This window comes from Pholis gunnellus (assembly GCF_910591455.1).
Source record: "Pholis gunnellus genome assembly, chromosome: 3".
NCBI lineage: Eukaryota > Metazoa > Chordata > Actinopteri > Perciformes > Pholidae > Pholis > Pholis gunnellus.
Genome location: NC_136529.1, coordinates 20,287,729 through 20,314,871, shown reverse-complemented (window position 1 = coordinate 20,314,871; position 27,143 = coordinate 20,287,729). Strand labels below are relative to the sequence as shown.

The window sequence follows — 27,143 nt, the reverse complement described above, 5'->3', positions numbered from 1 at the left end:
GAGACATTAATACTGGAATATGTGTATCATTACATGTTGGGATGTGAGGAAGAACTGAGTCACTGTGACCCCCCACAAAGATCAACTGAAAAGTGTTGACTCAGCAGTCTGCTCAGATTTATATATTCAGATAGTGTGGACATGTAGGAGTCTGTGTCCCGTATTGAAAACTCCACAGAAACAGATTTAAGTAAATGTGGATCTATGTGGCGCGCCGTCACACAGTCGGTCTCTACAGCAGACAGAATGTAACATAGTTCCAGACCGGGCTTAACTTGTCTCAACTTATTTTGGACAGAACAGCAGCACTTGTATCTTTGATGTGTCACAACTGCAAGTAAAGAAATGTCCACCAGAGTTCAGGCTCTACTTGAGTTACACGTTGGCTGAGGGCTACAGGGTCAGTGTTTTGGTTTATTTTTTCCCCCTCTTGCAAAGGTCATCTCCCAGAATTAGCAGTCAACACAGGCAGCTCCTGCTAAATGAATGATGGAGGCTGGGGCTGTACATGCAGCCTTAAAGTGTTAGCCATCAAGTGTGTCTCCTCTTCTCAGCCTTCCAAACACTTCTGTCTTTATCAATGGCAAATTTACTGAAATTGGGTCTGATGAACATGATTTATTTGACTCATTGTGGTGGGAGGGAAGAGGTTTGATCGAGAGTCTTAATGAGGAAGCCACGAAGTTGAAAACGCCCCAGCAGCGTTTAGGTATGAGGAAACCACCTAAAAATCAAGTGAATTTTGGGTGAAATCTGATCCTGCCTAGCTGAAAATGTACAAGACATTTCAATAAAAATCAATTTCGTTTTACCTGGAAAATGTCTTTTGTTGTATGGTCTTTGTGGTTACCTTTTCACTCATTTGAAATAGTTATGTAAAAACCAAAGAAATGTATAGATCAGAAGCACCGCCTGATATCGATCTATGACATAGTTAAGGTGATTTATCCAAATCAGGAAGTGCCAGTTAATGTAGTGTCCCTCAAGTAGTTCATGTATTCAGTGTTGAAAGATTTAAAAACTGTCACACACTGATAATTAACACTAACATTGCATTTAGAAGTGGAATTACATAAACCTTTAGCTCCACCAGTAGCCTGTGAACCTTTGGGCCAACTACTGTACGGTGCAGAATATTACTCTGGTTTATTATCACATTTTAGTTATCAAACATTGCGACTGGTAAACGTATATTAGTTAGGTAGTTGCTTGGTTAACCTGCAGTTCACCAGGTTTAGTTGAGCCACATCTGAACACAGAAATAAAGAGATTGCCCATCGCGAAAATCTTTAGCGTGTGCACGCGCCTGCACGAGAGTGAAGTATCCCTTTAAGAAGAAGGAGGGGGAGGGAGGGGGGTGGCTTCCGCTTACGTCATTCAGAGAGAGAGCGAGAGATCATCTTTGTTCTCCTCCATTGACACCTTCTTTTTCATCTTGTAAACAATTCATCGGACGACTTAAAATGGCGCAGCAGTTTGTGCAAACTAAAATCAAGGGAGATAAAGTGGTGCTGTTCATTAAGCCCACGTGCCCGTACTGCATTACGGCCGAAGAGGTTTTGTCAAAGTACAAATTCAAGCCGGGACATTTGGAGTGTGTAGATATAAGTAAACGCGGCGACATGAGCAACATGCAGGAGTACTTCCTGGAACTCACCGGAGCGCGCACGGTAAACACGGACGTTGTCTTTGTCATAGTGTCGCTTTAAACAGCCTGAAAACACACGTGTACACGTGTTAATCTGCAACATAGGACTGTAGATGTTCAACTATGTGTAGGCCTACTTTGTGGAATAAAAAAAGTGAGAGTAATTTTAACCACAGGCGATATAATGCGGTTCTGTAAACAACCAGATGTATGTTTAAAATGTTTAACGTAAACATTTCTGAGTAATTTGCCAGCTGTTATTCAGTCATTTTGCTACAGTTCCTCATGTAATCCATACATGATGACTCAGCATCGTGAAATCAATAGTGAGTCAGCAGCAGGAACTATACGCACACAGAAACACACTTACCGACTCTTCTTCTGTAGCAAAACCAAGTCAGAAAGTTACATTTAGGATTGATGAACGAATTATCAACTTATGAACAAAATGAGTAGTGAATAATATGGATAAAATCGTTAAGTTATATCTATATGCAGTGGTAGAGGAAGTATAGATTATTTTGAGTAAAAAGAGCCTACTACTGTAGTACCACACTAAAACTACTCCATTACAGGAAAAAGTAAAGTTAAAGAACTCGAGGCATAAAAATACTGATATACCATTGTATATTAGATTACTCACGCATTAATGTGAAAGCAGCTTTTTCTTGTTGTAGTTGGTCGAGGTGAAGCTAGTTTTTAAATATTGTCTCAAACTGCAACTTGATTATTTCTTAATGTATCTGCCCATTAATCCATAATAATGGATTAATCAATCGACTGTTAAGTATATAGAGAAACAGAAAATGGTGACAAAGTCCCATCAATCACCAAAAAACGAAATGCTTGATGTCTAACCAATAGTCCAAACTTAAAAAAAAAAAAATATATATATATATATATATATATATATATATATATATATATATATATATATATATATATATAATTATATGGAAAATCAGCGAATCTTCACATTTAGAACCAGGAAAATATTTGACATTTGTGCATTAAAAATGACTTGAGGTGAAGTTCGCCACCCTCTAAGTGGCTGTTTAATGCTGATGGGAAATACACTCTCCAGTGTAGGCTGGCTGACGTTGTATTGACCGCAAAAGCATCTAGGGGTTAGCTACATGAAGTACATCGCTTGTAGACTAATACATTAACAAAGTAAACCCACAAACTGTTAATAAAGGAAATGTGCTTCCACCTAAACAGAGAAATACAACCGTCCACCTTCTGAATTCAAGTTTACACCGAACTAAACCGGGCTAATTAGCTAGCTTATTGTCTCGTACTCCATTCAAACTATACAGAAACGAAATAAAACTCACCGGATACGTTTTGGTTAGTCTTTCCACTTTTCCAACTATCAGCAACTCTGGTTTGGTTGAAATAAATATTTTAATTCACCGAGTAAAATGTGAAAATATGCCGGCTCTAACAGCCGTTATGGCCCGCTCTATCTCTCTCGTGCCTACGCTGCGGCTTATTGGCGGCTCGTGCTCCTTCAGCATGATTCATAGCATCAGTTATACATAACATCAGACAGAACTGCGCGCTGTTTTGACAGTATACATCTCCAACTCAGATAGATAGACATAAAAGAAAATTGACAGATTTTCCCTTTAAAACAACTGTCAAAATAGTGGCTAATTATTGTTTCTGTCATTGCCCACAATGGCCTTGTACCAGATGGTGATGGGGTGGATACCACGGTGTCATGGCAGCATCCCTGCTGGTAAACACACATGTACCCGGTGGTATACATCGCCATGCTGTCCAACTCCATGCACAACACTGAATAATCAATGACCGCCTATTGACCAGTAGCACCTCTTGTGTTGATTTGAATGTAGGTCCCGAGGGTGTTCATCGGTGAGGAGTGTGTTGGAGGCGGCAGCGACGTGGAGGCGCTTCACAAGAGTGGCAAACTGGAGAGCATGCTGAAGTCTATCGGAGCCCTGCAATGACCTGCTGCAGACCTCCAGGTAACGGGACACCTGCACACACTCACCGGCTCGTGCAAAGTGAAAGACGGGAGTGTGTGGCTGTGGTAATAGGGAGGCCCTTTGTTGTAGCAGGCAAGAAAAAAGGAGGTGGGTGTAGTCCCTCGGAAGACCCGAAGCAAGTCATTAAGTGCATACATTAGTAACAGCAAGCTCTAATTAGTGTATAAATAAATACATTAAAAGAAAATAAGATGCCCGAGGTGGTGCTCAAAGAGATTAGGAGTAATTGCTCGGTGGTTAAGACGTGAGTGAAATCTACCGCAAGCCAACGCTTCATCCGGTCCTTAAGGAAATGTACATACGGGTATAAATGAAACATAAAGGGTGCTGATGTTTCCACTACATGGTTTGATTGTTGAGTATGAAAATCAATGGTAATCACATGCGATAACCTTCACACCAGATCTCAACCCAAATTAAATGGTGTTATAACCGCCATCAGATATCAGCAAAGGCCAACAATACCATTGTTTCTCTCTCCAGTAGAGTTTGGAGAATCTATGCCGTGGAGCACCGTGGAGCGGTTGCGGAGGCTCATTTTGACACTTTGTTGTTTTTTCTCTTAATATGTCATCTGACTATGAAACGGGTACATTTTTCAGCTGGATGGGGAGGAAGAAGCAGCAACAGCTGGGGTTGAAAAATAAATGCTGGACCATAATGTTGAAACACAGCAGAGCGCAGTCTGTGGTTTGTTCATTCTAAAACATGTCTTTATTTAAAGTCAGACTTCATGATATCTACAGTCTGTACAACACTGGCCCAGTGGAGCCACGTGTGTGTCTCCACACACTGGGTGTGGATGCAGCACTGGAGTACACTTAGTTTTACAGTCCACTCTTTCAACTGTTATTTACTCTTTTTCTTTTTTTTTTAAGAGTAGACTGGGATTTATCTGAGGATTTCCTAGTAGACACACACTGATTGCTCTGGTGCAGCAGCAGGTTAATAATACACCAGCTGGTTTAAAAGGTACTGACTGATATCACCCGTACACTGTCAAAATCTCACAGTGGTAGCTTTCTTGTGCTATATACACAACCTGCTGCTACTCCTCTGCTTAAGTACTGTAAGAACAGCATACAAACACAGTTATGTACTGTTTGTCGACTGTTAATGGCTGATACTGATCCACTAAATAAAAAATAGTTGCAAAATGTCACTATTGATCTTTTTTGCTTTCATTTTGTGGACTGTTTTTTTTAAATCATGCACCATTTTGAAGTAAATATCAGTGAAACAGTAGACTGTAAAATAGTGTGACCCAGTAGTTTCTACTCCAAATGTAAAAAAAAAAAAAAATGTATAATGTCATAATCATGTCCACATACAGTATAGGTTACAAAAATAATTGCAGCACCAATAAATCATAAACTCGTTATGATTAAAAACAACCTGAAATTAAAAAAAATAGGATAAATAAATATTGTATATCCACCCAGAGGCATTGTGGTTTTTAGTGTACCAACTTATGTTGATGATGATATGGTTGTTTCTCCTAAATCTTGATTCCACTTCTGTCCACATAAATGCTACCGAAGGCTTTTGCCATTTCATGTGACAGACAGAGACAGACCATTAGTATGTGTTATTGCAAATAGATACGGAATAGTTTCAACATTATGTCATATAAACCTGCAAAGGAAGTGGTGTTAAAGTCCAGGCTGCAGGCTTTAAATTAAACGGAAGAAAAAAAATACATTGATTATTGTTCTGGATTTGGTATACTTGATTTTTGATACAGGCGATGTGTAGATTAATTTGACGATTTCATTTCAAGCCATTTTTTGACACAGCTGACGCCCAGAATGTATTTCATCTCACATGGTAATAAAATCAGTCCGACAGCGAGACACTCACTGATGTTGCATCATAGATCTGAAAGAATCTTAATACAAGAATTGTATATAATTTAGTCCTGTTCGTCTGCTGAACTTCAGTTTTTAAACAGACGACAAATGAAAACGATCTTGAACGTTCCACCTGCAGCATTACCACTTCTCCTGAAATACCGATAGAGCCGCAAAGAAGTTAGAGGCTCAAGACTTATTTCAGCTTAAGCAATGCTGCATGTGATCACGTTCACAATTTCTAGATCCAAGAGGTCACAGATGCATCATGGGCCACGGTTTTAATTTAAGACGGATAAGTCCTGTGTCCAGTGTGCAGAAGATACAGACATTCTGCAGAGCAGGAGCAGTTTCCTTCCTGCTTTTTCAAACAAAGTCACATCACGGTAGTTTGAAACAGTCTGTACGATCCCGGTCTGTTTTGGAGCCATTTTGTGTCACCGTTCAAAGTAGATATTCACCATTTTGCAGTAGAAAGACAATCTTTCACCGGGGCCAGCTGGTCGTTTTTTTTAAAATTCATATTGGGTTTCAAGGATCAGTGATTTTGTATGGCTCGTGATGAATAGTCATTACGCAAAAGGATGCACAGTCATTCCTCCGGGGGAAGAGAGGCGTGTCTCAGCAGTGTGTGTGTGTGTGTGTGTGTGTGTGTGTCACTGCACAACAACGTTGTCCTGTTGGTTGAGGAGTCTCGTGACCTCTCAGTGTCCCTCAGACTCAGCCCTTCATCCAGCACAGGAAACACTTTATTCTGTCTGTTTCTCCACGTGTTGATGACTCGTCTCACTCTTTATTTTCTCCCTTCCTCTGCTCTCCCCACTGTTTTGCACAGGTCTCCAGGCATCCGGGCGGGGGGAGGGGGTCACATGACTATGCAGCGGGACTTGCGTAACTTGCGTCGCCGCTGCTGGTACTCGCTGAGCTCCTGCAGGTAGCCTCTGGACGGCCAGCGTAGCCTCTCCACCTGCTCGCGCTCCTCCTCTGGAACACAGGAACATATAAACTGTAATCTACCGTAAACACTATATTTACTTTGCCTGGCACACACTCATAGAAAGACATACACTATTAACAGCTTGCATTGTTGCCAAGAACACAGCCAACGAGGCAGAATAGTCTGATAAGACTTTGTTTGCACCAACAAGCAGCAGAAGACCAACGGCTATCCATCATGTGCTGTTGCCTTACTCTCCCTTTGACTTCTCTTGTGCCCTTAAGTACCCGTCCAATGACCTTAAACCATTCTTGTGTGTATAACTAATGATGTCAATAAAATGTGAAACTGCGACTAACCGGAGCAATGTGGCTGTTAATCTTTAACTGCGTGTATGTGCCGAATGCGTGTGACTATAATAACAACAGAGTATTAAGAATACTACAAGGATGCATTACATCCAGTGTAATACATAACATATTGTGCTATATGGCAGTATAGCATAAAGTGCAGAGGTTTTCACAGGCGTCTAACACCATGTTGTTGTCAAACCTCCAAAAATAGAAAGTGATAAACTTACTTTCTATTCTCCAAAAGATGACAACGTGCTTACTATCGTTTCAATTGTATTAAGTGATTGATGGACACATTACACCTCATATATTACAAACTGGTTGGCCATTCAACAAAAGAATTTGAACCAGCCTACCTTTGGCAGCCCTTATCTGAGACAGAGAATCTAATCTACATTTATTTTGGGGGAAAAGCTGAACAGATCCTCAAAAGCCTGCAGGCATTCTGACTTGATCATTTTCAAAAAAAGAAATCTGACGCCTTCCAAACTGTCGAAATCAGCAGTTTCATTTTCACTCTGCAGCAATTTTAGTTTGCACAGACATTACATACAAGGCTTATTTGAATTTGTTGATAAAAAAAAAAAAACACTAACCTGAGAGCTCCAGGAAGTCAGGTTTGTGACTAAAGATCAGGTAGTTGTTGGCGATGAAGTGGAGGAGCCAGATATACAGCTGCTCTGCATTGTGGCACTGAGAATCAATTCAAACATTCACATTTTGTTAAATACCAACTATTCTCTGGAGAATTAATGCGTTCTGACATAACCATGAATATCTGCAGCGGATGGAGGCCTACGGCTACTGCAAGTAAAAGATTAAGCTTGCCACTGAAAAAAAATTACATTGGGCAATTTCTTTGGCAAACAGGAAGAATTCCTCTATAAGCCTCATTTTCATTTTGGAAGCTGAAGAAAATGTCCTATTCTAATGAAATAGTAATTCATTTACACAGACGAGCCATCTCCTGCAGGTGTGTTTATTCTCTCAATTCATCTCCCTGATATGCTCAAAAGTAGCACTGACCTTTGCTCGGCGGAGCAGTCGAATCACGCTGATGCCCGTGGACGACAGCTCTCTACTGGGCATGCTCTGAAGGTAAGCGCACACACACACTTCACACAGATGCTGCAGACGCTTCACTTGGTACATCTCTGCACAGACCAGCACGGCCATGGCCTGCAGCACACTGGCTGGACACACAAACACACACACACACACTAAGAATTACTGTATGCATGCATCGTTATGACGTCATGTAGATTACTGCAGTAGTTGCAACATTTTTAAGCCGGTAGGCCTCCAAAGTATTTCAGAGGCTTCTGTAAATAAAGTGTTGTTATGATTAGTGGTCCAAATATATTTTGAAAAGAGCAACATCAGGATTACCACGGGAAGCTTTTAACAACCATAATCATTAAAGGATCGTGTGTGTGTGTCTTATTTATATGACAATAAATCCTCAAAGTTGTGTTGTTTGTACAGCACACACAGGAACCAAAGGGTAGAAAGCGCGTTGACATGGTTGAATGCTGGGCATAAAAAGTAATGTCTTACAGATAATACTATAAAAACTAAAATAATCCTTTTATGCCGTATTAACAATAGATAAAATGACCATGAAAGGTGTTGCTTGTAGTGATGAACCCACAGAAAATGATTACCCGACTCTGCAGTTTCCCTCATCTCTATAGATAAAAGAATTAGTGTCTTTCAGCTCTTTTCTTTTATGGCCCACAATTTTAAAGTTTTGATTCACTCTTACCGCTCTCATCAACTGAGCTTCCAACACCAGCAGGCAGCTGTTCTGAGCAAAAAGCTGTTCACTCCCTGCCCACAGACACAGCTCGGGACTAGTTGGTGAACATTGTGGAGCATTTGGCAGCGAAAGAGAGATATTTCCCTCAGGAGTTGGCAGAGACCAAAATGGAGCTAAAAGGAGAGTGAACCTTATTTGACCTTATGTTCGTCATGTGGCCAGAAACACAGCTCAAAATATAGTTTCATGTCTGCTTGATGTTTACACATATAAAACTAAAACCACTATTTTCCAATAACAACGGGTATGAACCGAATCTATCTCTTCAAATCTAGCCCTAAAACATAATACTGACACAAACCTACAAATGTATTCGTGACTTTATATTTCCATCGTATTCTCCCATATTTAAGTCGTACTGTACTCAGCACAGTCATGTCAAATGACTTACTGACACCGACTCGTGCAACAAACGCCAAATAAGTAATATCAATCCTTTTATGTCAAACACAACCCTCAACATCCTTCACTCCCTCCTATAAACACTGCATAGAAATGAGCCGTAGCAATGTACTCCACCATCATACAGTATGTACAGTATACGATATGTACATGAGTGAAATACTCTGATAGCGACCCTCCTATGATTTCACAACCTTAGTTTTTTGTGGCCACTGCTGGAGTTACCTTGTCTTGCCCTTGAGTGCTGAGCTCTTACATAACATCAGTGCAGCGGCTGCAGCCTCCAAAGCTGCTTCATGGCTTTAATTTGCTGTTCCCCTGACTCAACCTGAAGCAGTATCTCTGGAGAAGGCTTGCTTACCCTCCATGTACCTAAGACCGATCTTAAGGGTTGCTTTTTAAGTTTGTTCATGATCTTTTTTTATCTCATGCCACAAAATAAGGGGATTGTCAGCTCTCAGTAGCTGGTTATTCAGGACAGATTATTCTGAGCCTTTGCATTGTCTATTCAGCAGCTTTGTTATGTAACAATACTGAAAGGGAAGTTGACAGTGTTGTGATTAACTCTGTATGTTTACAGTAAGTTACTTTATGGCTCTATCTATTCATTTAGGACTGTAACATCTTGATTTGTTTTTGCTTTCTGAAGCAGTAATCATCTGTTGTTGGGAGGCTTGACTTGTGACTTGTGACGGATTTCATGAACACACACACACACGCGCACACACAACCAAAGTCCCTTTAGGCATGACTGCAAAAAGCTTGTAATTCAAAGCTGCATGAAGTAATCTTGTACCACTAGGGGGCAGAACAAAAATAAAAACAGCTCACCCAATTGTTTTGGCGAACCTGTTAATAAATAGTTAGCAGACACAACGCAACATGAACACCAGTTGGTTTGTCTGACTTAAGAAACAAGTGTTGATTTTCAATGGAATCAGCTAAGTTTTCATAATACATAGTCATTTGATTCAGAAGTAGAATCTAAATAATAATTATTGTAACTTTAAGGTTGTAGGAACACTGAAAAAAATGTAACGTCATCGCCATCACCAGAGAGAATGATCAGATTCAGCACTAATCACTTTGAAAATGCAGCGCACAATGTGACAGAGGAAAACAACAACAACAACAACAACACGTTTGGGGCTGTGGGTTTGCAACATCAAAAGCAGACGAAGCGGTGATGCCACGGCTTGATGTTGTCATCACTAAATCTAATTGAATTTTAAGCCCGGTGCTGTTCTCCGTCAGCCTCCCGAGACTGACACTGGCAGCATGTCGCAGTCACAGATGGTTGATGGGACTTGTCATCTGCGCTTTTGTTTTGGGCTGCGCTCAGTGAGCGACGCCAAGAGGAAAACACCACTGCACCTCCTCAAGTGTTCTGTAATGGTGCATATTCCTGAAGCACAATAAAATGACGTCAAAGGTCCTTTGTCCTTCTGCAACACACACTCTCACACCATACAAAATCTGCTACCGGGTTTAATTAGTGCTCAAGATAAAGAGGAGGGGAGGGCCAGTTTCTTACTATATTTAGCTCCAGTTGATGATGTGTTTGCAGTTTTATGTGACATATTTTAGGCACCTAAAACAGCTTTAATGTTATTGTCGTGGCGGTGTACTTGAGTACACGTCTGGCTTTGTGTGCAGTAAACTCACCAGGACAGCAGGAGTCAGTGTAGAGGTACTCCAGGAAAGACAGGAAGGTATCTGAGGAGACACCGTGGATGGGCACCACTCGGCTCCGGGCCTCTGCATATTTCCCACTGAACATGGCCGCCATGACGTCACAGCGTGCCACCAGCACTGCTCGATGGGCTGGCAATACACTCCCTTAAACACACACAGACACACACACACACACGCACATGCAAAATTAACAGCTGGGTTTAGAATTTCAGAGTAGCGTCTAGGAAAGTCCCAAAGAGCTGTGAAGTGAAAGACCTGACAGTCTAAACTATTTATGATTAATGTATTGAATGTTGACTGATAGTAACCGAATGCATCTCTGATGTAAAAACGTTGGGAGGTGATCACAAACACATTTGGAATCATTTTCAAAAGGTCAAAGGTTTTTTTCTCATCACAGATGTGTAGAGGCCAAATCTAATTCAATTTGACTTGTTAAAAGTGATGATCTGTCATAATGTGCCATTTAAGATACTGGGAGACAGATGACATGAAAAGCCTGGGCACAAGTCCTGACATAATCGCTGTCATGAAGTGCCATTAACAGCCATTGACTCTCTCGCTACACTCAGCACATAAGTGGAAGAAAAACTGAACAGAAATGCACCAAAATATTAATTAAGTCTATATTTATAAGTTTAAAAAGCTCAGAGGTGCAAGGACCAAAAAAAAGCTCACTGCTCTTTTTATGAGAATGAAATATTGATTAGGATATGCTTTAGGGCATTATTTCCAGATTTCTCAGTTTGAGCTTCTGGTGAGATGAAACCCGGCCGGACCGGAAGGCAGTCCGTCCCTCGGACCGCTTCATCTTATTTTGCCTGCGAATGGATACCCAGGCCCGAGAGTGAGATCCTCATTCAATCACTGCTAATTAAATGTGACCTTCCTCTGCTGTGTGACGGTGCATGCATTTGTAAACGTGTGTGTGTGGAACAGATAAGCATTGACCCACCTTGCACCATGAAGATGACATCGGAGTAAAGAGGAGAATTGAAGAGGTTGACTAGAGTCTGGGGGCCGAGCTGAGGTGCCCGGGCACTCGGCGTGTCCCTGGTGCCCTACGCACGCACACACACACACAGAAGAAGAAGAAGAAGCCAAAAGAAAGGTACAGAGAGAGTTAACATTCCTCTGCTAGATGTCAGGTACTAGTTACCAGCACAATTGCCATTCTGTACGTCTATCTCACCTCCGCTGTGGAATACAAATGACCTCTCTGCCAGTCGTGCACAGCGCTACCCAAACACACTTCAACTGCAATGCCAAGAACGACATGACGGAACTGGCTAACACCGAAAGCAGACTGGGAACCACACGCTCGTCCAAACCGTCTATTTATCTACACGTTCCTGGTCATTTCAAGCATTCAAAGGATGCATCATGTGACGTATGTGTATCCAGTGTACTGCAGTGCACAGCAGGTAAAATCAGTAGTATGACAACGGCTGTCAGTCGGTTTTTGCAGTGTATGTGCACACGCAGTCGCGTTACGTCCTCAAATGAATGTCGTCAAAAGCATCCCATTACCGTTGAGTGACCTTTCTTAGTCAACCGAAGCACAAAGGACTTCATATTCTCTCACTGCGCTGCTGCAGAGGGAGTGCTCAGCAAACACACGGAGGCTTCAGTAGAGGCAGCTACAGAATGAAGCCCCTTTGATTCTGTAAATCAATGCAAAGTTTATGGAAAGCTCGATGGAAGATTTCAGCCGGCCTGGCAGAGTGAGAGGACCCGAAGGTGTTTGCAGAGGACGGGATCAAATCACGACAGGACATTAGGGTGTCTCATCGCGTTAAAGTGGCCCAGCCGTCTCTCGGTGTGTCAACTCGCCTCTACACCGCCTCAGGTAGCAGACCTAGTTCTATCCAGATGGGTTGGTGGGCTATGCATGGTGGTGCCAAAGGCTTGTCAGACGCAGCCATGTCATGTCTCCTGATCTCTCTCTAAATGTTAAAGTCTGCCCCCTATTACACAGAGCCACCTTAAGTTTTTTCAGATGGACACAATACTTTGCAGATGTGACACTGCGGTTTTTAAGGAAATGTTGGATTTCATGGCTCCTTACAGATTACGTGCTGTGCTTTGGCTCCTTTACGAGCATATCTTGTTTGTTTCGTCCTAATTCCCAAAGTATCTGGGAGGGGATACGGGCAGTAATTATGTAAATATGCTAATTATAGCCAGATTATTACTGCGCTGTTTTTAAACGAGGTCTTGTTAATTAAGATGCTGTTAGTCTGCAACTACAAAAACGTGTTTATACCTTCAATGAGTAGATTTGACACATTATAGATATTTAACCTCTATTGGTGGGGAGGGCTGTTAAAGCATTCACACCATAAAATATTCCAGTCTTAAAACAAGATTATATGATTTTTAGGAACTGTGTGTGTGTAAGAGCCATTTTAAACATTAAAGACCTCACCTTTTCTTTGCCGATGAGGGATCGTATGCGCTCCATAAGCTCAGCCACAGCTAGAGAGTTCTTCAGCTTCTCTTCCAGGGCCTCCTGAAGGTGATCCCACTCCCACGCTCCTAAAAACATCCACAAACACACTGATTCTCTGGACCCACAATAGTACAGTTTACAGAAATACACAGGCAAACTCTTTTTAAGATGGCATCGTGTTCTGAAACACTCACATACCTTACACACTGAACCCTCCGGGCCTGTTTTTGACAAAGTTGGCTTGTTCTAAATATGTGTCCGCTTATATAACCCACGGTGGTTATGAGTGGGACACCCTGTCCAGATTCCACGAATGTCAGAAATAGTGACCCAATGCCTTCAAAAAACACACTTTGGCCATAATAAATCTGCCTTACTACATTTAAATGTTGTATATCTCCATCTATAGTCCAGTAAATTAATGGATAATAATGCCAATCTATACAAATGAAATATATCAATATATATGTTAAAGAAATACAGCATAAACATATGTAAACATATTTAAATTACAGGTAAAGCCACAATTAAATAGTTTGGCTTATAGACGGAGAGTCTGCATTTCACTTCATCTCATCCATTCACATAAAAAAAAGGACCAAAATACAAAGTAACTACTGTGTTTAAACCAGAGTCTACAGCTATGCTAGCGCTGGTGCTTTAAGCTAAATGCTAACGCCAGCAAGCTAACATGCTAACATGCTGCCATTGCGGTGCTGGAATGCTGATGTGTAGCAGATAATGTTCACCATGTTCAGCATCTTAGTTTAGCGGGTTGGTATGCTAACATTTGAACCAAGCTGGTGTGAATGTCATTAGTCGTGCAAGTATTTGGTCATAAACAATTAGACAATTAAAATGTTGTCCAGATGATGTATAATGGCAAAAAAAAAAAGTAAGAGATCACATGATACATGTGATTGCAATTGTCGAGACATTCCACATTTCCACGAAAAACCCTATTGTGGACCTCACAGTGGCGCCAGAGGTAAAGTCAGGAGATCACCAAAGTCCCTCGGGTTCATCCTCTGGGGACCATGAACGCCGCTAGAATTGCTTAAAATTATAGATACACAATAAACAAATAAAAGTGTTCAACGAATGAACCCGGAAATGAGTTAGCATTTTTGTACTTTTAATTATATTGCTGACCAAAATATGTAAGTGTCATAACCTTGTGTGAAACACAGAGCTTCTTTTTCAGCAATAATCAAATGGAAAAATCCCATCGGCTTTTTGTGGAGGGAACGATGGCAATGCTAACTTCCTGGGTTAGCCCAAAAAAAAAAAAGCATTATCCCCTGCAGCACTTTATAGGAAAATAGACCTTTAGGTTGTGATAGACAGTAATTTGCCATAAAAAAGGATGTGAAATATAAATACTCAATGAGACAAAGTATAACTCTTCACCCTGCACAGCTGCATTTAATCACTTCACTGGCGTACTCCTTTATAAAGCCTGCACAGCCCTGCAGCTTGATTGGGATGGCACAAATTGTCTCACTGGGACATAAACAGACTGTTGAGGGAAGAAGGGAGCTGGACTGGGCAGGATTTATCTCATCATTAGTTCATAATGACGGTATTTGGGCTGATAGAGGGATTACCTCAACACGCCGTGCCGGATAATAACACTGAAAAGCACAGACACCTCATAGGCAGGGTGAGAGATTAGCTCAGGAGCTGTGGTGCCGACATGCGACGCAGCCAGACACCAAATAACACAACTGGATACACTGGGAGATGGATAAAATGGAATACACATAAAGCAAACGCTGCAAAAATGCTAAAATCATTTCTACATAATCTCACAGATAAGTTTTGAGTGCTGGTGTCTCACCCACCCACACAAACACAAAAGATACTTTTGAGAACAAGTTGTACAGATTAGCACTAATTTCCTGGAGGCTTTCCTTCACCTCCTCCAAAATTACATTTCATACTACATTGCTGATTCTAAATCTTAACCCTAACAAGGACATAAAGCCGTGAACTTTGTGCTAAAATTAGTTGCTGGGATATTAAATGACAACGTTTTCTTAAGTCGTCCCAAAAACAGCTGGCCTGTAGTCTAACGTCTGACCCTAAAAAAAAGCCAGGATGACCACAAGCACACAAAGTGATTCATCTGTGTTGCACACATAATGCATGTGCTAAACATACACACGCAGAATAGCAACCAAGTGACAAAGTCAATAAATCTGCAGCACACTACGCAAGGAGACAGAGTCTCACAGTGTTAGCGTCACACAAACAAAGTCGCGGCCTCTGTGACTGTCCACACACACTCGAGTGACAAAAAACCCAAGCGTGGAATATCAACCATGAGTGTGACGCTGTGCGTTTACGGAAACATGATATTGTTATGGAAATGAGTTCCGCTAAGCCACTAAAATGAGCTCCAACGGACAAAAGAGTGGAATTGAATTGCGAGAAGAAAACATTCATCCTATCGCTAGGAATGCAAAGCACGGCTTGTTGTGGATTTACTGCAAATGAACATCAAGCATTGGCTCACTGTACTCCCAATATATCAGTGTGCAAAGCAGGCACATATTCACATCTGATTAGGCATATCAAGACGATACACTAATACGGAAACACACACACACACTGTATGCGACGTCAGCTACTTTCAACATACAATCAGACCCTCTATTTTGAAGGTTAACATTAGTCATTTTTCACACAAGACTTAACAAATGTCTCCCTGCAGTGTTTTAAGGAAACGTGACATTCGTATTCTGCTCTGCACATGAACACAATTTCCCTCTTTCCGCTATTCTCTCCAAGCCACACACACACATTAACTGTATGCTCTGGTGCCCATCACCCAAACACTCTCCACCAGCTCCTTTAAACACTCCATCCCCTCTCTCACCTTGGTTTTGCACCCTACTCACAATTTTCCACTCCTTTCTTTCCCATATTCCTCCCATCTTTTGAAAAGAAAATCCACACAAGCACTTAATGTGTGTGTGTGTGTGTGTGTGTGTGTGAAGACACACACTGCACCCTCCATCTTTCAACTGCTGCCGTTCTTATTCTTATTCATACAGTCACTCACAGAAACTCAGTCTAACCCTATAATCTTCTTCCCTTCTCCACTCACCCTTCACCAGCACACATACACACTCAGCTTATGTGCGTGTGTGTGCGTGTATGTGTGTGTGTCTCTGGTGTACAAGTGTGTCAGACCAACAGTGTTGCTCACATGCATGTTAAGAGGCAGCCATGAATCAGATGTTAGCACAGCTTTCTGCCATAAGGACTCCTGCACGACATGCAGTGTGCGGCAAGCACGGCACTGCAGACTCTGAGCCGCAGACCGAGAAGGTTTTCATCACGGCCCTGATGTTGCAGAGAAGATCACGTGGCTGTTTAACTAGGCTTCATACGCGATCTGAGAACATTTTGGAGGCGAGTGTCACAATTTGCTAAATGTTTTGGTTGCATGTTTTACGCCTGCGTGTGCCTGTATCTTTCTGAGGTGAAGTTTGTATAAGATACTGTTAATTTTACACAATATGAGGCCATTGTAACCGAGTCAGATTCTATCAACAAATCAGCCATCAAAATGATGGAAGTTCAATTTCTGCAAAGACGTCGCTCGTGTACCGATCCATGCTCAATAGAACTGAGCTGGGTGGAGATAAAGGGACAAACAAGAGAGCAGTGTGAGATCACAGTACTACGCGATGAATGATCAGGCACTAGATTCAAATACTACAGTTGCTAACTATCAAGCACTTTCAATTTGACTGATTTCTGTTCCTCTCCATAATGGAACATTGGATAAGATCCAATAGCACGCAGACTACCTTCTGCTGCCGGGGGACATTAATCATCACATCTAAATCATTGGGAAAAGAGCAACTACTTTTGGGGAATGGAGTTCCCATGCTGTGAATGTCAGTCCAGCTCTGTAAGCTGTATTTAAACTCCAGTTGTAATGTGCAGAGTCCGTCTAATATGGCAGCAAACAGGGAGCACCATCGCTGAAACAGCAGCCATTGCCATTAGCAACATGCAAAAAATGATCACCAAAACGAGGTTATTAATGATGAATGCAATTCAATAAATTGAGCAGTTTGTAGCACTCAGAAGCAGGAAAGTTTTTTTTTTTTAATCATTTCCCAGAATTCATGTGCAGTAGTGTAATGAGCGTAAACAGATTGAGTAGAGATGTCTCGGGGCAAAGTGCATGTTGGCTGCTGTTGTGGAGACAGTTTTGTATTCTGATCTCCACTTCCTGTACAACTGACAGGTTGTTCTCCTGTGTTGTGATTTAGGTTGGTGCAGCTTTTAATAAAAATAAAAAAAATTGGCAGCATTAACATTAATTACTTCGGATTAACTCTCTGCATTGTCATATTTTAGTTTTTTTTACTTTGCTTTGGTTTTTACTATATATATATATAATAAAAGATACAAAATACGTCAGTAGGTACCCCTCTAGAGGATTTTGAAGATTTAAAGTGTCTTTAAAAAAAAAATATTTGCTAACAAATGATAGACTTGACTACAAAACTTTGCCACACCGACTTAGAATCATAAGATTGGGTTTGCCATAAAAACACGTCCTCCTTGCAGCACTCTATACTTGTAAAGCTAAAGACATCCCCATCAACTGTAGGCCTACTTCGTGCTAATTAACAAATGTTAGTATGCTAACCCGCTAAATTAAGATGGTAAACATTACAGCCGTTCAACATCAGTGTGTTCATATTCATGTGTCATTTGTGCCAGCAGTCAGTGAAAGTGCTAAACAGTGCTACCATCACACAAGTGGTGGGGTAATAAAAAGGCTAATTGGAAATTAATTTCCTGGAAAAGAAACAAAACAGCAGATTTATTGTTCGCTCAGTTGTATCAGAGTGTGCTGCGCTTGACTGGTGGTTTTTACCTCTATAAATGAACATGAGAGTCTCCCACAAGCACATACACAGTAGGGGGTCCTTCACCACCAGACGGGAGAGGCGTCCTGTCAGGTGCCCCTCTGTTCGTGGCATGTCATCAATAATCCCACCGTCCCAGGTGGAGAGCAGCGAAGGAGGGCCTCCATCCCGCTCTCTGCAAACACACCGCGACTGGGGACGTTCCCTGTCCGACCAGAGATGAAATTCAGCACAACATCGCAGTTACACAGAAGAGGAGTTTGCAGACGGCGCCGAGCTCCCCGCTGGCTACAGGCTCAGCTGGTGCACAGCTTGTTAAGCCCCGTCCTGTGAGCGAGCTAATATCTCTCCTACCTGTTCTTGGGCCCCAGGAGCAGCTGTCTGAAGTACGGACTGACAGCGCACAGCACAGCCGCGTGCGCCCAGCCCAGCTCTTTCCCAGAGTCCCCGGCGTAGAAAGCCACATCGGCGAACTGCACGCCACGCTCCAACAACCACTGCATGTCCTGGGAGAAGCTGGACTCCTCTACTCGGATGGGGGGGAGACGTGCTGAACGGAGGGAGGGAAGAGGGGGGAGACAGATAGGATGAGTTGCGTTAATGAGCAAGCACTGCTGAATTTCAGCTCGCCTGCATTTTTTAAAAGTGAAAAGTAAGAAATCCTCCAAATGCGTTTTGTTCGAAGCACCTCAAAAGATTTGTAATTTACACGTTTGGTGTACTCGTATTTTTTTATCTACCGTGTCTACTTCTACTAGCGATTTCCCCTTTTTTTGACAGTGAGTTTTGACAACTGAGATAAATGGGGTGTATGCGGGTATGTGGAGAGAGTTACAGCGACGGCCACGGTGCAGCGATATCTTATGGTAAAGAAAAAGACAGTTAAAGGAGAGACCAATGTCATGGTGTGCCCTGCGCTGTCGCTTAAGTTAGAATAGACGCTTCCAGATGTGTTTGTCTTTGCGCTTATGAGAAACCTGCAAAGATGCGGACCGAGGCAGCTGCACTGGATTTAGATCTATGGGAGTAATGGAGAAATCGTCATGTCTGTTCATCAATGCATTTGTTCCTGCTTTTTTTAGTTTAAGTAAGACAGAAGGTTGACATTCACTAGTTATGTTTTCGATTATTTTAGTGATAAAAAATAAAACACTTTAAATAAGGTTCATGGAAAAAACCCCACGTCACAGATAAATGATTTTCAGTGAACTGAGTGTAACAGTAAAAAAAAAAAACACTGAATACAAGAAAAAGACTGCAGTTAATAGAAAAAAGGGAGAAAAAAACAATACTTTATGATCCATGTATCTGGAAATTCAAATTAATAAAGAGTGAAAAAGCAGCGAGCAGGGAAGCAAAGGAAGTGGGGGGATGGGGCCCCACAAATCATTGTCCAATTATATTCCTATTCATGCCTCAGACATACCGCTCCTCTGTAGACCTCATCTCCTTTTTTATGACCGCTCAGATTTGGCCGTGAAAATTGTGCTGTTCTTGAATCAGTGAACGTCATATTTAATGCAAGCTTCCCCATAAGTACAGTTAAGTAGCTTTGGATAAGCACCAATGCCTCTGCCAGCACTTGTAGCCTTTTTGGCTGGACTTCCAGTTGTCAGTCAATGCATTAGATTTAGTAGCAAACTGGCCAGATCAATATGTAACACATAGATTGTGTTAAATGTTTTCAGGTGCTATATTTTGTAAAAAATAACCTGTGTGGAAAAATGCTGAAATGGCAGTAGTAGAAGAAGACGTTGTAAACTTCAACCAGAATTAGTTCTAATGATGTAATTTCAAATAAAACACTACCACAACCAGGAATGGCAGGTGATCATTTAGGAGAAAAAAAGTGCCAAAGTCTAAAAAAGTAGAGCATTAAGAGAAGGGAAAAGCAGCGGAAAGGCAACAGACAAGCACTCCAGCGTGGCTCGTTTCTTAGACGCTTTGGAAAATAATCAACCTTACTGTGTCTCTGCTGCTCGCAGTTTCAGCTTCTTTTGATCGTTGTGTCCAGTATAGTCATTTGTCTCCTCTCTTAATTAGCCTTTTGTGTTTGCAGAATCTGATTGGCTTAAAGGCAGTTTGATGAAGTCTACAATAGAGCTACAGTCTGCTACAAACTAAAACCTTTTGACAAAAAGTTCAACGGGGTTCGTTTTTAAATTCATTTTAAATTCTGAATTCAAGCAGATTAAAAACTCAATTAAAATTTAAACAATTAGTTGATGCTTAACTTGCAACGCTTTGATTATCAATTGACTGTTTCTCAAACATTCTCTGATGCCGGTATCTCAAAGAGAAAGGATACATACAGTAAGAATGTGGCGGTTTTGTTTGACTGAATATCCAAAGTTTCTGTCACGAGACAGAAAAAAACATTTTCAAACGTAACCTTGCAGCCCTGAAGTAAATCTTTCAAAGCCGATATAAAAACATTACATTTCAGTACTATGCACACAAGTCACATGACGAAAAAAAGAAACGCACTATTGATACCTAAACGAATTGAGAACATGTGGTTAAAGACACGGTCAATAAGTAATCTACCACTGAAATCACTGCCTCAGAACAAGGCACTAAACTCTCCGTTGTTGCCGTGTTTGGTGCTGAAAAAAGCTCAGTCTGAAATTGATTCAAACGTCATGGAATAAAAGTAGTCCACCTAGCTCTTTGTCTGTCCTCTTATTTCCAGTTTGGAACAGAGAATATTGATCTGGATAAGAACCTTTGTGCTCAGCTTGTTTTATGGCTATGTAAGCTGGAAGAAAGAGCAATCCAGTCAGTCCGATTGAGTGTTCTCTATACAGCACACAAACAGAAGTTTAAAGCAACAATATTGACCTAATAATGTGGAAACTACGGAATGTATGACTAAATATAAAGAACCGTTTCCATTAGTTAAATTTGTAATATAGCTTAAAGGGGTTAACACTGACCAGACATGAATAGCTGCCACCTAAAATAAAAGCAATATTACTTTTTAGACACCATAGTAATCCTCTGACCTGGTTGTTCTAAGTGAGGGGGACGGAGATCGTTCACTTTATTTCCTCGCCTCTTCTCCGGCCTCTCTTTGGCTTTGTGTTTCAGACACTGAATCATGAAGTACTCCAGCTGTACAACACAGAAATGCATGCGTTAGTACAAAAAAAACGCAAGGTACCAAAATAATGTTGTTACATCATCAATTCTTGGCATTGGAAACAACTTCCTGAGAAGACCGACGTAGCTACCTGTCCCTGTCTCCTCTACTAAGAGCTGTACCTATCTGAAACGCAGAGTCGACTGGAGTTTTAACAAACGGGAAGAGTATGAAAGTTTAAGAATTCATATTTTACGGCTCGGTCACTTCCTGTGTGAGGAGACACCACTTACCACGCTGCCAAAGTAGCGCCCCACAAAGACGTGGTTGAGAGAGGGCAACTCCAGGTAGGTGGCCCCCAGGTCCCGGGACAGCTGCAGACCTTCACTGTGAGGCACACAGCTGCTCCAGTCGGACGCACACAGCGGGCACGTGCACGGAGGGCCTTCATCTGAACACAGAGAAGAGGAGAACTCAGTTCTAAGATGAACTCATTCAAACTGTATAAATAACTGAATCTGATAAATAGTTAATGAGGGCATTTGAGAACCAACACATTTAGATCTGTAATGTTACCGCCCATGACAGGCATGGATGAAAACATGTTTTGAAGACACAAGTCGGATAAAAAAAAAATGTGCAGACTGTAGTGATAGTTCTCAATAAATTCAACAGATTCATGTTTGAATTTAACAGAGTCACCGGTCAGGCATTGTCAAGTTACAGTGCGGCATTATACTGTACACTGTACAGTGTCAACCCATCACTCAGGTGGTTGTGATCTGATTAAGAGTCAATCTAGTGTTCCAACACGGACAAAAATGCTGCAAAATGTCTAAAATACACCAAACAAGAAAATATTGAATGTACTGCATCACAAGAATTCAGTAAAATACAAAACATGACACTCAAAACCTGTTTTGTTCAAATGTTTCAGTGCTTAAAAGGATTACGTGAAAAAAAAAAAAACACTTAGTTTCACATTTCACAACATTTAGAAAACACATCTGGCAAAAACAGAACATGAAAACCAGATGCCACAGCCACATGGGCTTTGATGGTGTGGACTGGCCTTTCTTCGTAATTACACAGTAGTAAACCAATGAGGGTATTAAAAGGTAGATAGGTGTCTATTTTTTCCATTTTGTGAACAATTGATGTTTTCTGCTTTGTAGTGTTTTGCAATGTTGGTTCCTGTCATGTCATTGGATCAAGAAAAACCTGAAGAATTCTATTGCGACAACAGAAAAGATGGATGATCATTGGCTCTGCAAAGCGCATGAGCACTAGGACCAGCCTGTACCACCAACCAGTAGCATGTGTGCATGGGGACTAAAGAGGCAGAATCCAACAGAAAATTTGAAGGGATTAGCCTGAAGGACAAAAAGACTGGCCAAAGGAGGAGAGGACCAGATATAAAAGAGAGAAAGAGCCCAATATACAGCTGAGCACTGAGGCGTTTCATAAATCATACTGCTAACAAAAGAAATTAAAGGCATAGAGACGGAGCTGGACAGAGTGACTGTGTGTGTGTGTGTGTGTGTGTGTGTGTGTGTGTGTGTGTGTGACAGAGAGGTGGAATGGAAAGCAGAGTGTGTGTTCGAGCGGCTGACAGGCGGTGACTTGGCATATCAGTGGCATGTTAGTGTGCGTGCGTGCCCTTGGATAAATCTGTCTGTGCTCCTGCGTTTGGCTCTGGTTTAATGGCTGTGTTAATGCACGTTCGGCAGCGACTCTCTGCCACAGCTGTGCCTTAGGTGGTCTAAAGTCGAGCAGCAGCAGGAAGCGCTGAGAGCACAGCCGTCGCTCTCTGCAATCATGAGGGGATAGCATGAAAATACTCACAGCAGCCGCAAAACAAGTACACAAACAAAGGCTCTGGTCTACATCTCCCTCTCTCCCTCTCTCTCCCTCTCTCTCCCTCTCTCTCCCTCTCTCTGGCAAAGACTTGACTTACACTGTGATCATTGTGCAGTGGCGCTCTGACAGGATCTCAAAGTGTGTAGCTAAAAATACAACCTGGTGCATTTGATGAGCGTCTTTGCAGAATCTGGATTCAACCAGGGTCAGTGTGTGTGTGTGTGTGTGTGTGTGTGTGTGTGTGTGTGTGTGTGTGTGTGTGTGTGTGTGTGTGTGTGTGTGTGTGTGTGTGTGTGTGTGTGTGTGTGTGTGTGTGTGTGTGTGTGTGTGTAAAAACACATGCAGACCCACTGAGGTACCAGATGCATGTGTGTACATTCCTGATGTGTAAAGCAGCCTCCAGTAAGGCTACACCTAACCAACTACTGGTGTGGTGCACTTTTGAGTTTCATGTATATTTAAGTGCTGGGCGAGCTTCTTGTCTGCTTGCACGGCCAAAAAATATAAAACTTGATGTCTTGCTTTGGTGCGTTTCCAGCAGGCAAGCATGTGAGCTGACCCCATGAAGGCAGCCAAGAGGAGTTCTAATCATGAGCATCCTCCTCCTCATTGCTGGGAGGACACCCCAGAGGACACACAAGGCTCGGAAAGTGGCGAGAAGAACTCGATATTGTCCCGAAATCAAACAACTGAGGCAGCAGTAAATCATCCGTAAGATACCAGGATATTAGTACAATGGCTGAGAGATAAGACATTTTTGTATTTGCAGCATCTCAAACTCCATTGTTCCCGCACAACAATGAGAAACTGTTTGAGGAGCCAGTTGTTGAAGGCAAAACTAAAACTCAGGATGGCTCCATCAAAAGAAACGCAGGACAGAAAAGCATCCTCACCGTTCAGCCGCGCTCCAACAGCGACCAGGATGACGGGCACACCCCAGTGCCTCAGGAGCGGGCGGAGTCTCGGGGCGTAGCCGTTCCTCACCTGCTGGAAGGCCAGCTTGTCTGTGACTGAATATTTAATGACCAGGATGTCAGCCTGCTCAAGAACTTTCCGTACGCTTGCCCAATCGCTGTCCAACAAGTCCTGGGAAGGCAAGAACAGCGCGACAAAAAAACAAACAGGAGGAGGTCAGATGACATACTGAATTGTCTGAACACCCAACCCGTCACCCTCACCTTAGATAACCGTAATCCTTCAACTCTGACTCTCCTTAAACGCCTCAGTGTCGCCCTCGGGACTTTACCCCCAAGGACCCGAGTGAGGCTATAGCCGCTCACTCTAAACCGAACTGACTCAACTCATTAGGCAGGAGAAAAAAAACACCTCAGAAAGCTTTGAGCAATTTGAATAAAAACAAGAACAAAGAGCCATAGAATTAGACTGACAGACTTTGTGCCGCACCGCCCCTGACATAGTTAGACAGCCCTATAATAGGCGCATAGAGTGCTGCTACAAAATAACAACAGTGCTTTCATTTCACATTCACATGCCATTAAGAACAAGAAAGTTCTTTCATTTTTCTTTTTTTCGTGTGCATGGCCTGTTAAAATAGCGTCCTCCTTAAACTAGAGACATTTTTTTTATGAAGCCTGCAATCAGCCCTGGAAGGCAGGAGGCTTTTTGGAATTTGAAATGTTGTTGGTCTTGTGAGAAACAGAAGCAGAGTGAGAACGTAAACAGCATATCGGTGTCAAGTGACACACATTCTTTCACAATGACAACGCTCTGGCAAAATTACCCCTCATTTTTATGTCTTGTTTTTTGCCCTCTTGTCCTGCCCTCACCTTCCTGAAAAACAAGTCAGATTTGTTATAACACAAGCTGGTGCAGGGGGTTATGGTCAAAGCAACACCATAAATGACTCCTTAAGGGTCTCTTTGAATATGCAAATTAGGGGTTGGACACATGTATGATCAAAACTGATTCAAAGCAAAGATTCACACTGTAATCAACCTATGCAGGTGTCCGTTTTCTCATTCAGTTCTGCACACACAAACACACCACCATGTCTCTCTTACCCAACTGGGGCAATCCCGAACCACTACAGTGACGTCTCCGAACACGCGCGAGGTGTACTCCATGAAGGCCGGGTTGTGCATGCTGCTCTCCAGGTCGCAGGGTCCCACCAGCGCTCCGTGGCCCAGGTAGCTCCACAGCAGGCCTCCCTGGAGCTGCCCCTGGCCCATGATCTCCTCCCCGGGCCCGACCCCTCCGGGGCACTCGCTGCCCAGAGCCACGATGTGGATGGACCTGTAAACCAGACAACTCGTGGTTGGAGTGACTTGAACCAATCATTTGAAGGCTATAGCGCTGGGGTATAGAGGTGGCACCTTTTTGTCCTTATTATTCATGTATATCACGGAGACATCACCATTATGACACTGAAAATGACTGAGAAAAGCTTGCCAAGGCCCTAATAGGCTACACCTGAGAGGGAATTGTGGTCCAATAAATCAGACACTTTGAGACATATTATCGGTGATGCATTGCCTATGAAGCAATGTAGCCTACCAAAAAAAAACAAAGCATGCAATCAGGAACCCCCCCTCTGCTCATATGCCTTAATGAGTTGCAGCTTCACAGCAACTTACATTGTGGTCACCGCGGTTTCGTTCCGCTGCTCTACGCTATGGAGCCCGTTTCCCTCGCGGTGCGTTTTCCTCGCCAGTCTGCAGTCAGACTCGGCTTTTCCGCAATGAGCCGTGGCTCCGCTCCGTCGTTAATCCCTCTCATCGGTGGCTGCCCCCCCGGGAGCACGGCTGCTGCTGGGGAGTTTCGCGGTCACTCGCATTTCCCCGTCTCGTTATTCATTCATAAAAAGCGGAGACCCCGGTACCGTCCCGAACCGACCGCAGAGGTGCACCGGACAGCCCAGCCGGCGGAGCAGCAGAGAGTGCGTGCGTGCGTGCGTGTGTGTGTGTGTGTGTGTGTGTACAGCTGCGCCCATGGGCAGCCAATGCGCTAACAGACAAAACAAGTTGTCAGTCGGTAGGAAACACAATTAGCGACGAGGAGAGGGCAGCCTCGCGCCTCGGCGGCCAGACCACATGAATGACGTCGGCGGATAAAACAAAGTCTCGGTGGCAAAGAACAACTGGAGGGAGGGAGGGAGGGGGAGAGAGAGAGAGAGAGGGAGAGCAAAGGACTGAGCAGAGAGTGGTCGCGCCTGACTCAGCAACACGCACGCGGGCATACGCGTATAAGCAGCGCGCGCCAACAGACACACACAAACACCCGTTTCCCTCGCTAGCAGGAAATTACAATTTTGGTCAGTCAAACATTTTTCACCTTGTTGTCTTTCCAAAGCTCTGATTGTTTCACCTCTAACCAATTACAGAACTAGAGCTTTATCCTCTGGTGACCATGTGTGCGCCAATAAATTCCGTTCTCTTGTCCATGACTCACAAAGACACTCCGAACTCCACCACATGAATATAATGAGCAAGTGTTAGGAGATTGTTTGCTAATGCAGCAAGAAAATATAGACTAACTGGCTTCAGGGGTGTTTTGGTATAGGTGATAATGAGATCTGGTAGTCCCATGTGGACATGCTCCAGGGGCTTTCAGAGCATTTTAAAAAGGAAGAATAGCTCAAGTCTTTAAGGTTTCATCAGGGAGGGCCTGCTGTCATTCATAATCAAGATTAAAAATGCAAGACATAAAACCAACCCGAGAGCTATTTAGAAGGCCTTGGATTTGAATGCCCTGCAACACAGTGATCCCATGCTGCTTACATGCTGTGCAGTGCTCTCCCTCTGGAAGAGAAGAGAGCCCTGCTAAGCAGTTTGCCCTCACAGTTTGCTCTTTATCTTGACAAGGAGCCCTCTAACTTGACCTATTGCAAACGACCATCTGCACACAACGGCACCTGCTTTGTATCAAGACTCTCGATTTAACCACCTAATATTATTTTAAAATGTCATGTGTTGTAACTTCGCGGAAGTGCTCGTTCCATGTAACCCAGGGCCCCTGTGCATTTCTTGATTGTATTCAAAGCGTCACATAGGCGGAGGCTTCAGACTGGGTTGTGAGTTTGCTGTAGGCCAGCTACAGAGACCTGCATCATTCATGCACAGAAGAACATCAAACCCCATAGCCTTTGTGTTCTCAACCCGTGGCATTTGCAGTT

General features: G+C 42.7%; 2 protein-coding genes across 2 annotated transcripts; one reads left to right on the top strand and one right to left on the bottom strand.

Moving 5' to 3' along the window:
* The first annotated feature begins 1,381 nt into the window (after positions 1-1,381).
* glrx (glutaredoxin (thioltransferase)) lies at positions 1,382-6,804 on the top strand. The gene is made up of 3 exons (XM_079156648.1): positions 1,382-1,670; positions 3,511-3,642; positions 6,349-6,804. Exons 1-2 carry the CDS (start codon positions 1,464-1,466, stop codon positions 3,622-3,624), a joined length of 321 nt encoding a protein of 106 aa, XP_079012774.1. The 5' UTR covers positions 1,382-1,463; the 3' UTR covers positions 3,625-3,642; positions 6,349-6,804.
* rhobtb3 (Rho related BTB domain containing 3) lies at positions 6,379-25,747 on the bottom strand (the record flags this gene model as incomplete). The annotated part of the gene is made up of 13 exons (XM_079186347.1): positions 6,379-6,497; positions 7,400-7,496; positions 7,830-7,996; positions 10,690-10,863; positions 11,675-11,780; positions 13,148-13,257; positions 18,078-18,274; positions 18,424-18,619; positions 21,075-21,183; positions 21,445-21,602; positions 23,905-24,097; positions 25,033-25,264; positions 25,641-25,747. 13 exons carry the CDS (start codon positions 25,745-25,747, stop codon positions 6,379-6,381), a joined length of 1,965 nt encoding a protein of 654 aa, XP_079042473.1.
* Between the last annotated feature and the right edge of the window lie 1,396 nt (positions 25,748-27,143).